This window comes from Trichogramma pretiosum, unplaced genomic scaffold (assembly GCF_000599845.2).
Source record: "Trichogramma pretiosum strain Unisexual culture from Peru unplaced genomic scaffold, Tpre_2.0 scaffold9, whole genome shotgun sequence".
In the NCBI taxonomy this organism is placed as follows: Eukaryota; Metazoa; Arthropoda; class Insecta; order Hymenoptera; family Trichogrammatidae; genus Trichogramma; species Trichogramma pretiosum.
Genome location: NW_019641697.1, coordinates 232,745 through 244,796, shown reverse-complemented (window position 1 = coordinate 244,796; position 12,052 = coordinate 232,745). Strand labels below are relative to the sequence as shown.

At 39.7% G+C, this 12,052-nt stretch overlaps 1 protein-coding gene across 1 annotated transcript in view; it reads left to right on the top strand.

Moving 5' to 3' along the window:
• The window catches only part of LOC106651296 (dynein heavy chain 8, axonemal), a 170,198-nt gene that overhangs the window by 50,561 nt on the left and 107,585 nt on the right, over positions 1–12,052 (top strand). The window contains exons 11-16 of the mRNA XM_023462255.1: positions 1,286–1,506; positions 1,574–1,722; positions 1,795–1,931; positions 4,351–4,489; positions 8,101–8,321; positions 8,386–8,569. Of these exons, the coding sequence (XP_023318023.1) occupies positions 1,286–1,506; positions 1,574–1,722; positions 1,795–1,931; positions 4,351–4,489; positions 8,101–8,321; positions 8,386–8,569 (1,051 nt within the window). The remainder of the gene's footprint in view (positions 1–1,285; positions 1,507–1,573; positions 1,723–1,794; positions 1,932–4,350; positions 4,490–8,100; positions 8,322–8,385; positions 8,570–12,052) is intronic.

Sequence of the window (12,052 nt, the reverse complement as noted above, 5' to 3'; positions counted from 1 at the left end):
TCTCTCCTACTTCCCGTCACAGGTTATCCACGCAAGTTACGGTCGGAGCTCCCACCGAACTTATCGCAGTCCTAGAAGATGCTGCTTTTATTGCTCATGATATTGCCGGTGAAGGGTTTATCGACATGGTCAGAACTGACTTACTTGAGGTCATTTCTCCTCCCCTCTTGCCCCTTCTGTAGATGCAGATGAATCCGATGATAACACTGAAGCTCCACCTATTCAGACTTTATCTAAAATTTCCATTAATAAAATATTGAATGCGATTTAGAGCACTATCGACGAAGCTATGTCTGAAGACCCTATATTAACGCGTAACATGATATTCAATGCGAAGTAGCGATGTCAATTTACCGTGAACTGCAGAAAGATTATATACGAAAAGCTAAACAATCCGTTTATTCGATTTTTTTGTAAAAAAGTGAAATTTATCGTCTTTCAAAGTTGATTAGGGACGTCTTATCTTCTTCAGGTTTTGATTGAAGGGCTTTATCTCGTCTAGCAGTTGTCTTTGGCGCACACGATCGCCATGACTAAGTTCTTACGTGGGTCTTATCACGTCTGCACTCTACGGCGGTAACAATAGGAGTGATCTATTTCTTCTGCTACTTCATCTCGTGGCTTGCATATCGCGAGAAGGACTGCGTGCGCATCCTTATGGCCGCGAATTATCGATTGGGTATCGATTAGCATCGCTCCTACTTATCGGCTGCTATGCTCATATGCTTCTGTGCATCTCATGTGTGTTCGGCTCGTGGGTGTTGTCTATTCTGTGTTCGTACTTGTACCGGCGTACGAAGTATGCCATTACAGCCTGTAATTACTAATCATATAGCAAGTGTTCAAAATATAATTAATATTGTTAAAAATGATGATAATAATAAAAAAGTTTAAACAAGCATCATTATTTGTTTTTAATACAGCGTCAAAATACTCTTATTCTACTTTGAGTTTGAATCTCGCACGCATAATTCGCAGCAGCTTCATACAGTGATACTGGCTTTATTATTCCTTAAATCAAATCACTTTACCATGTCACAATCACAAAATGAATTTAGAAACAAGTTTTTTCTTTAACAGAGTATATGTTTGCTTTTCGAAAAAGATTTATAAGAATTTAGAAAACATAGTACTACTGAAAACATTGCTTTACTTTGAATAGATTTTATATCTGATGACCTTGATTCGATACGACATTGTGCTTATTTTGATGTATTATGATTTGCAAATTTTCATGAAAAAAAGTATGAAAGCCTAGTAATAATTTTAAAATTTTTTTTTTCAGAGATATTTTTGATGACCTTTGCAAAATGCGAGTAAAAAACGTAACAGATTTTGAATGGTTGAAACAAGCTCGTTTCTATTACGATAATGAAATCGAAAATGTTGTTATTAAAATTACTGACATCGATTTTATTTACCAAAATGAATTTTTAGGATGTACAGACCGACTTGTTGTAACACCTTTAACAGATAGATGTTATATTACATTATCACAAGCAATTGGTAACGTAGAATATGAATAAATTGTTGAAAAAATCAATTGATATTGATACTTTTATTTTATATACAGGAATGAACTTTGGTGGGGCACCCGTTGGTCCAGCTGGAACGGGTAAAACGGAAACTACCAAAGATATGGGAAAAGCGTTAGGGAAATATGTTGTTGTATTTAATTGTTCAGATCAAATGGATTTTCGAGGATTAGGAAGAATTTTCAAAGTAAAAGTTTTTTATTTATTCAATAAAATAATAAAATATATTTTCTGTACAACAATGTCTATGATCATGTAGGGACTTGTACAATCTGGAACATGGGGATGTTTTGATGAATTTAATCGAATAGATTTACCAGTATTATCAGTTGCTGCTCAACAAATAACAATTGTGCTAACTGCAAGAAAAGAGAAAAAAAATCAGTTTTTATTCAGGTACATTATTTAAATTTTATTAATTGTAATTTCTTATGGCTCGTAGTTTGGTACGGTAATAAATCAATGAAAAATTAGAAAGCAAGCAATGATAAGTTTTTAGCACCCGCAGCGTCAAGTTGCTTTGTGTGCTATGACTGAACTCTTGTGCCTCTAAAACACCTATTTAGCGCTGTAAATCTATCTTTCCACGTACTCTCTCTCTCACTTTGAACGATGTAGACATGCATTAGAATCGCTCTCTTGTATCTGCTGATTTTCGCGGTTCTATCGATCCAAAAATTTCCAGTTTGGTTTTTGTATAAGTGGATTGCTCCAGAGTTACGACTGTGAATTGCAAAAAGGGCTTTCGCTTTGAAAAATCAAGTTTTTTAACGTCAAAGTGAAAAAAACGACGTTTTTATGATAATTCAGTTGATGTCAAGCTGCGTAATGCGTACTGCGTATACATAATGTACCGTAAGGGAACATTGATTCGGTAACGAGCAGAATACGATAATAAAGCGAAGTAAGGGCGATGTCCATTCTTAAGCGTGTACTGCTATTATTATCTTCGCGCATGTTATACACACAAGCAGCCCGTATTAAGCTGTACTTATATTTTTAGGTTATCATCGAATCAACGTTATTCTACTGTATAGGTCTATGCAAGAGTTCACTGTTATTGAACTGAAAGAGTCTCCTTAAATCGCTTGACGACCTAAATCATCATGAACAATTTTTAAAAAATTTTAGGATGTTCCTTGATTAATGATAATACATTTTTATTCCGTAAACTTTCGTTTCCTTATAGAGGAAGCTTTAAGATCGGTCTAAATAGACTTGAGTCGATTTTTGTGTCTCACATATGTCGGGTATATATTTATTAACTAGAGCGAATTTGTGACTGATGTCTGCATGTATGTCTATCTACAGACTTGGGCCGCCTCGGAGCACCAGCGAGCGTGCCAACTAAAGTGAGTTGCAACAACGAAAATTGTGTCATAGGAAGTAGGCTGCATGAGACGTGTTTAGATAGCCACCGAACACAGAATTAACATCATTCAAAAAATTATTATAAAAAAATTCTATAAAAACTTTTGAAAAAATGTTAAAAAATGCAAAAGAATGCAAACCAAAGCAGTAATACACGTAGCCCAGCTCGTGTGTTATTTAAACAATTTATTTGCAAAATCAATACTGACACCCAATTAACCCAGCCCGTGTATCATTGAAAGGTTTTCCCGGGCGTCTAACGCATAAAGATTTAGTCAATGGCATAGAATAAAAAGTGTTAAGAATAAATACGTCCGAATTTTTTTCATAATTTTTCGAACGATTTTTGGATTTTCGGTCATCACATATTCAATCGGTTTTTCAAAAATCCAATAATTGCTCTAGAAATTCTAAAAAAATTTAGACGTGTTTTTCGTCAAGTCGATAGTTATCGAGTTAAAAATTGTTAAAATCATTTTATGACTTTCAGGTATTCGGGTGTCATACTTATGCTCGTCATGTTGAGTTTCGTAATTACAACTATTTTACAATTGAGTACACATGCCATTGACCAAATCTATTTTTGCGTTAGACGCTTAGGGACACCTTTCAATTATACACGAGCTGGGTTAAATGGGTGACTATATACTTTGGTTTTCATTTTCTTGCATTTTTTTGTGAAGTAATTACTCAGACAAAACTACAACCATTAATGTTTATCTCTCACTGGCAATTTTAATAAAATTTCATATGTTAAAATTAAAAATTATAAAAATGAGGTTTCCTTGATTGTTCGTAGAAGTTTTGAAGTGGAAATTTTTTAGTAAATTAACTTTGGGAAAACAATGAGAGCCTGCAAGTCAATGATTTAAAAAAAAAACAAAAATAACATATGTATTAATCAAAGGTGTATCAATGTGTTTAAAGTATTATTACAATTCAAATTAAAGTTTTTCGTATTTTTCTTCCGATTAATTGTGTTCTTTTTCCCATTGATGAATGGCATCTCGTAAATCAATTTCCTGTTGTATATTTTGTTGTTGTCTAGGATCTTCACTTTATTCCAGTGCATGGTATGACCAGTTTTGTTCGATATATGAAGAGAGATCAGCGAATCTTTTTGCTTGAATTTTTATAGTTTTTTGAAAAATTGAATACCTTGCAGCTGTTATAAAGCCGCTGATTTTTTTTCTTCAGATCGATAATAAAACTTTAAGTTCTTTTTTTTTTTATTTTTGTGGAACCCAAATAATTCAATCTCTAAAAAACCTTATCATAAATAAACTAGTGCTTCACAAATATTACTATTATCTGTTTTATTTTTAAATTATCTTGTTGTTCATAAGAATAATCATTGTAAATACTATCATCGAAATATTACACGATCTTTTGAAAATTATCAGCATTAAGCTTGATTTTGAATTCATAATACCCATATTTTTAGCGATGGTGAAATTTATTCTATTGATTATGAGTTTGGTCTTTTTATAACAATGAACCCTGGATATGCTGGTCGCCAAGAACTACCAGAAAATTTAAAAATAATGTTCCGATGTGTTGCTATGATGGTTCCTGATAGACAAGTGAGTATTACTCATTTTTCTACTAAAAGAATTATATTAATGTTGATTATTTTTAAGAATGAATTTTATTAATGTCAACGCAAGTTGCCGATCATTTTTCTGAATCCATTTTCCCGAATGTAAATTTCCCGAATCAGTTTTATCGAAAACCTCTTTTCTGATCATAAATTTTTCCGAATATGTTTTACCCGAATATATTTTTCACGAATATACATTTTCCTGAACACACATTTTCTCCAATTAGTAAACACAGATTATATTTATTTATTGTGCCTACATCACTACTGTAACGAATTAGTATAAATTGACGCTCATTCGACAACGGGTAGCAATAACCGCTAAAAATTTACTAAAATAGCAAATACTCCCGGAAATTTAGATACTAAATTATACGGATTCATTTATTCATGTTCAAAAGTAGTGAAAGGTAAGAAATATGGGGACTACAATAGGCTTTGAAGTCGAGAGTGTAGAGCTTGAGCTATTACGATTCCTGTACATGGCACGGACAATGTTGAGTTACTTCAAGGTTAAACGCTCTTTTAACTTGCTTCAAAATGAGGTTCCGGGCACAATAATGGATTATTAATAATGGATCCAATAATGGATTATTTTTCCGAATACTACGTTATAGGTATAACGGCAAGAGGGAAAAGAAAAAAAGTGCAACCTCGTTACCATAAAGATACATGGAACCATTTTGAAACGGTTCGCCCCGGCTCCTATAAGACAAATAATGTTAGTGAAGGATGGCACAACCGCTTCTCTTTTATAGTGGGCAAGCACCATCTTGATTTATACTCACTATTGAAAGAGCTGCAGAAAGAGAAAGGGGACACCTCAAGTGCGATTGAGGAGTTTAGTATTGGCAAAGCAGTCAAGGCTGCGTCTAAGCTGAAGTGGATACAACTGCAAGAGTGGCTCAAAACAATCGCCTTGGACTGTGACAGATTCAAAAATGATGAAAAAATTGTAGAATATCTACGACTGATGGGTAGTACCATCGTTCTAAAAATTTTTATAGTTTTTTTACATATTTAAATAAAAGTCCACACATTTTTGTAATAAGATTTTCTTTATTCGGGACAATAGATATTCGGGAAATTTGTATTCGGAGAAACTTGATTCGAAAAAATGACCGGTAATCGTCAACGCATGTTAAAGTTAAAACGCAGAAATTAAGATTGCTGCGCTCGGGCCCTAAACTACGCCGTGCCAAAAAGTGTTACTTATGGCACTCGTATCTTAAAGTACTATTATGGTGTAACAAAGATCTATTCTGGTCCGGTAAAATTTTCTGATCTATCACCAACGTTTCCAAGCCATTTTGATCGGAAAAAACTTTTTTTCAGGGAAACGTTATTTTCCGATCGAATATACTTGCATAAATTGGTGAGTGGTTCAAACATTTGATCTTTCCTTAAAATAATTATGTTATGCGATAATTAGTATTCAATGACTCACTAAAGCAAAGTGGAAGTTTTACACCTATCGCATAATCTATCGATCGAGGAATACGTCTATCAACGACCATCAAAATGTACTTTTTAAGACTTCTAGATATTTTATTCGATTATATAATTTTCTGATGAATTATGTTTACCTAAAAAACGATTGTTCCAATTGACAATGCTTGCAAAAGTTGTCGATAGGTCAGAACATTTATCGGCGCATAAAATAATTATACTACGTGATGAAAAGACATCGGCTGTGTTGAATGATCACGTGCGACGCTTAAGGGGGCTGGAGCGCAAAATCGAAAAACTTAGGATCGCAATGAAATTTTCAGAGATGGTAGTTTAAGAGAAGACAAATCGATTAGAAAAGAAAATTGGGGTAAACGAGCAAAAGTCTCCAGGGCGAGGCCCGTACGGCATTATTAGGCGTTATTTAGAAGAAAAAAGTAACCCACCATTTCGATGGAAAATTTCCTCAGCTTTTGGTTGAGACTATTCAGAAAAATCTTAAAAATGTTTTTTTTTAGATATTTGTCTTTTTTAAGATACAAATATCTTTAAAACAAATATCTCATTTTTAAGATTTTTCTGAGTAGACTCAAACAAAAGCTGAGGAAATTTCCCATCGAAATGGTTGGTTTTTTCTTCTAGGTGCATTTAGGTACTTTTACAGCGAGTTAGAAATTGGGTGATTACACCTAATAATGCCGTGCGGGCCTCTCGCTGGAGACTTGACGTGAAATGACTCATATCCCCCCCCCCCTTTTTATTCCCTTATTCATCAGATAAATTGCGATAGCTTTTAAAAATGTTGTACCTACTATTGTACTCTATTGTTGGCTTGATCATTATTTCATTCCACATGAGAACAGATTGCCTCTTGAGAATACTTTTTGATTCTAATTTTACTTTTAATTGTTCATTAGACTCCCCGATTTGTTCCCGGTCTCAAATTTATACTGTCAACCCAATTATTAATCAAAGTAAGGGAAGAAAGTTTGAAAAATTCAAACAAATATCTATAAGTGTTTTCTTCTACGCATCGCGAGTATCTCTACGAACACGTGTGGGCATGGATTGTTCAAATAAACACTCACGATTTAACAACAAATACTTAGGTTTATTGATTAAGAAAAGAAAAGATGGTGTAGTACTGTGCAGCAAATTCGGAGCGGAGACCAGACTCCCGCGCTTCGTGTACTCTATTCAACTGAGGCGAGAAAGACGGGCCGCGTGCGTTGCCCCCTCCTTGCAGGCCCCACGCGCGTGCGTGACTCGCTCACTTAGACATTTAGATGCGTACATCGAACAATAAGCTTTGGGAGAATCGTAATAAAGACCTAAAGCAAATTGCTTTTCGTCTTCTTCCCATATCCGTTGTTTATCGTGATTTAATTGCATTTTTAAAACATTCAAGTATTGTTCTCAAAGATAATGACTGGCGTGGCTAATTATGTCATCTTTAGTTAGGTGGATTTCACGATTTTCCAGACGACATATTTTTTCAATAAATACTTTGATTTTACATGAACGGCTGAAACCAAGTTAGTTGTGGTATGATTAAAATAACGTTTTTATACCAGTAGCCCGAAAGTGAGTATTTACTGGCCGTTGCGCGAAGCGGAAATTGCTATTTTCAGGACTACGGAGAATGAAAAATAGTATACAGGCCTGTACCGCGAAAAAAGAAAGCCCCAGCATGTTTTAATTGGCTTCGGCTTCGCCGTGGACACTAATTACGAGTACCCTGGGACTTTAAACCAAAGTGCTTGAGTTTGCCCGCAAAAATACGCCACACAACCAATCAAAAAAAGACGACATCACCGATGAAACCGGTCTCCAATTACATAAGTACACAACATACACTTACACGCTATTACGGTAACTCGGAAGGTTGCATTCGCGATTAAATCTAACCCGACAACATTAAATCCGTCCCATAGACCCGCTGATTTTTCATACTTAAATGCATGCATCTCATGCAGTGGTGCTCTGAATTATGAATTTCTAATTTTGTGTAATACTAAAGCAATTTCAAATACAAATAAATATTTTTCATTTATTTATTCTATGTAACCCCTAACTGAACTATCATCATTATTAATTGATATGCACGTAATTAGTTTTAAAAATTATGATTCTCATTACTTGTAGATTATCATGCGAGTGAAATTGGCTGCTTGTGGATTTAAAGATAATATTATTTTATCGAGAAAATTTTTTACCTTATACAAGCTTTGTGAAGAGCAATTGAGTAAACAAGTCCATTATGATTTTGGGCTGAGAAATATATTATCTTGCTTAAGAACTCTTGGGGTGCAAAAACGAGCTCATCCAAATGAAACAGAAGAAATCACACTTATGAGGGTTTTAAGGTTAGTTAATATACTAATTTAATACACGACTTGAAAAATAAATTTTACATATTGTTTCTGGTAGAGATATGAATTTGTCAAAATTAGTAGACGAAGATGAACCACTTTTTTTATCGTTAATAGAAGATATGTTTCCTGGAATAAAATTACAGTCTCAAACTTATAAGGACATGCAGAAAGCGATACTTAATGCAGTCAATAGTCAGGGGATAGTAAATCATCCTGATTGGAATTTGAAAACCATTCAAGTAAGATTAAACTTGAAATTTCTCTTCAAAACAGATTTAATATACTTAAAGTTATAAAATATACCGATTCCATTCCAAATGCGTTACGATTTTCAAACAGAAACTTCTTCAGTTATGGAAAGAATAGAAAATCTTATCGCGGATAATAGGTTGTGTTTTTATCAGTTGTATTTTCATGCGCTTCATGAGGGCTTCGATGGGGTAGCGTCTTCTTCTAGCCGCATCGTCCAGTCATCCCCTTCTGTCCATTCCTTCATCTCTCAGACTTATCATGACCGAATGGGCAAAGGAAGTAACCGCGAGCCAGTTCGGCTCGCTCGCAAGCATGAGCCTGGTGGTGTTTTCCGGCGTCATGACCTCGTGGAGCAGGGCCTGTAGCCTCTATCTTTCTTCGTTGAACCTCGGGCAGTGGTAGAATACATGCTCCACGTTCTCAACGGATGGAGGGCAAACCGGGCTTTGTGCGCTTTGGTTATGATCGTAGCGTCGGCTTTGGTATTTGAAGAAACCATGCCCGGTCAGGAGTTGCGTGAGGTGGTAGTTTAGCCCTCCGTGTCTCCTCTCGATCCACACTCTGATATTAGGGATCAGTCGGTGCGTCCATCGGGCCTTCGTCGACCAATCCCATGCTTCCTGCCACTTGCTTAGCGTTGCTAAGTGTTCCTCGTCCTTTGCGTCCTCTCGGCGGCGGCCGTAGAGCCGCGTTCTCTCGTTCGCAAGAAAAGCCAGCGGTGGTATGGCGGTAAGGAAATTTGTGGACTCGTAAGAGACATGCGGCCGGCCTCCGATCACACGCAGGCAGGCTCACCGGTGGGCTGACTCCGCCTGGCGAATGTAGGCTCGCTGTTGTGCAGCTGTGCTCCAAATAAGGGCTCCATACCGGAGTATAGAGTATAGGCATACAGCTTACGTCGGCTACTCCTGGGCCGGCCAAAGTTGGGCATGATCTTCGTAAGGGCACCGATCACACCGGCTGCCTTCGCGTTGACTGTTCGGAGGTGGTGGTCGAACTTCAGCTTGGCGTCGATGTGGAAGCCCAGGTAGCGAATGGAGGGGGACAAGCGTATGCTGTGGTCACCTACCGTGATGGTGATGGTTTCCACTTCCCTCCTGCTGGTGATGAGCAGGGTCTCCGTCTTGTGGTCAGCTGTTTGTAAGCTGAGAGCTTGGAGCGCACCTCGCACCTGTAGAATGGCAGCGTTCAGATCGTGTTCAATCTGCCATAAGTGCTTGGCGACAGCCACCACTGCGATGTCATCCACGAAGCCGACGATACAAATATCGTCCCCCAAGTTGAGGCGCAAGATGGCGTCGTACATGACATTCCACAGAATCGGGCCCAAGACTGACCCCGGTGGGACACCTGTCGTGACTTTGTAGGACTCTGGACCATCGTTCGTAGTGAAGTCGAGCACTCTTGCTGAGAAGTAGCTGCAGATTATTCTCAGCAAGTAATCGGGTACGAGCAATCGGTGTAAAGCGGCGAGGATGTTATCCCACCGGGCCAAAGTGAACGCATTCCTCACGTCGAGAGTCACTACGGCGCAGTACTTCTTGGAGCCACGGAGCCACCTACTGCCTGCTACTGCATTCCGGGCAGTGAAAATGACGTCTTCGATGGCATCTATCGTTGATCGCCCTTTCCGGAAGCCATACTGTCGCTCCGAGAGGCCTCTGGGTCTCTCTGTGAAAGCCTCCAGTCGGTCGCATATGACTCTGTCGAGAATCTTGCCCGCCATGTCTAGCATACACAGCGTACGATACGAAGACGGCTCGTGGGGGGGTTTACCTGGCTTTGGAAGCAGGACGAGCCTCTGGCGCTTCCAGCCAGACGAGAAAACGCCGGTCTCCAGACACGTCGTGTACACCAGCAAGAAGATGTGGGGACGTGCGGCAGTAGTGAACGAGAGCGCCGAGTTGAGTACTCCATCCGGACCAGGCGCCGACTGAGCTCCTTTGAGTTCCTCCAAGGTGACGGCTGGGATAAGCTCTCCCGCCCGTCGCGGCAGCTGCAAGGCGGGCCCGCTTGGAACTCGTGGAAACAGAGCCGCCACCGCGCCGCGCACCAGGTGAGGGGAGCTAGGCTACTTGGTCTGCGGGCATGGCTATCCTGTATGGTTGGCCCCAAATGTCGCTGTTGACCTCGTCGCAGAGCTGTCTCCAGCACCGGCGTTTGCTGGTCTTGATCGACACGCGCAGAAGACGTCTTGCGATGGCGTAGTTCGCGCTGTGGGCTTCCTCGTCCTGCCGGCCATGCGTTCTCTGGAAGAGTCTGCGAGCCCGTAGACAAGAGCGTCGAAGATCAGCGATCTTCACCGTCCACCAGTACACCGGCTCACGACGGTGGCGGGGATTTGCCTTGGACATGGAGGCATCACATGCGCCGGTGATAACGTCCATGAGGCTCGACCCTATATCATCCGCTGTCCCGGGAGCGACCGATGCGCTGGACACGACGGCAGAGAAACGGTCCGCATCGAGAGTACGGGCGTTCCTCCTGCAGCTCTGGTGCGTCGTGGAACTGGTCGAAGTCCCGGCGACCTCGATCTCGAAGACGATGGCCTGATGGTCGCTGTGTGTGTGTACCGCCCGTTCACCGTCCATGATATTACGTGGGGCGTAAGAGACTCGCAAACGAACGTCAGGTGGACGACCGAGCTGCCCTGTCTGCCGTTGAAGGTTGGCACGTCACCGGTGTGAAACAGCACCGCATCGAGGAGAGCGAGCGAGTCAAGAAGGATGGACGCCCGCAGTCTAGTTGCCCTGCATCCCCACTCCGTCGACCATGCGTTGAAGTCCCCCGCTATGACAAGGGGCCTCCTGCCACGGGCCTCTTCGGTGATGTTAGCAAGGAGGGCGGAAAATTCCATCTCAGAGAGTCTTGGCGGAGCGTAGACGCTGAAAAAGAAAATTCCGCCGATTCGGCCCCACGAGAAGTAGGAATGCACTCTCGCCGGGCGCTCCTGCGCCGGGATTCCTCCTTGCACCCAGATAGCTGCTTGGCCGTTAGCATCGGCGAGCCATGTGTTGGGTGGAGCAAGGTTCTTGTAATGCTCACACAGGATGGCCACGTCGATGCGCAGCTTGCTGATGGCATCACCATTGATCGAGCGTTTCGATAAATGTAATGAAAATTTAGCTGGTACGTAATATTTGAAGTTCTCATACTCCTGGTTGAATAAATGCATACTTCCTTTAATCTTTTTATGAATACAGGTATTTTTTTCAACGTTATGCAACGCATTTTCACTGCATTCATTTTCACCAATGTCATACAAATTTTCTTGAATTTTTCCCTGCATTGAACTATTCTTGAAGTCAATGCATTGAAATCATTATGAAATTCTTTTTCCATATTCTCATAAATATAAGTATTTTTTTCAAAGTTATGCCCATTAATTTCACTTAATTCATTTTCATTGACGTCATACAAATTTTCTTGAATTTCTCCAAGTATTGAACTATTCTTAAAGTCATTGCATT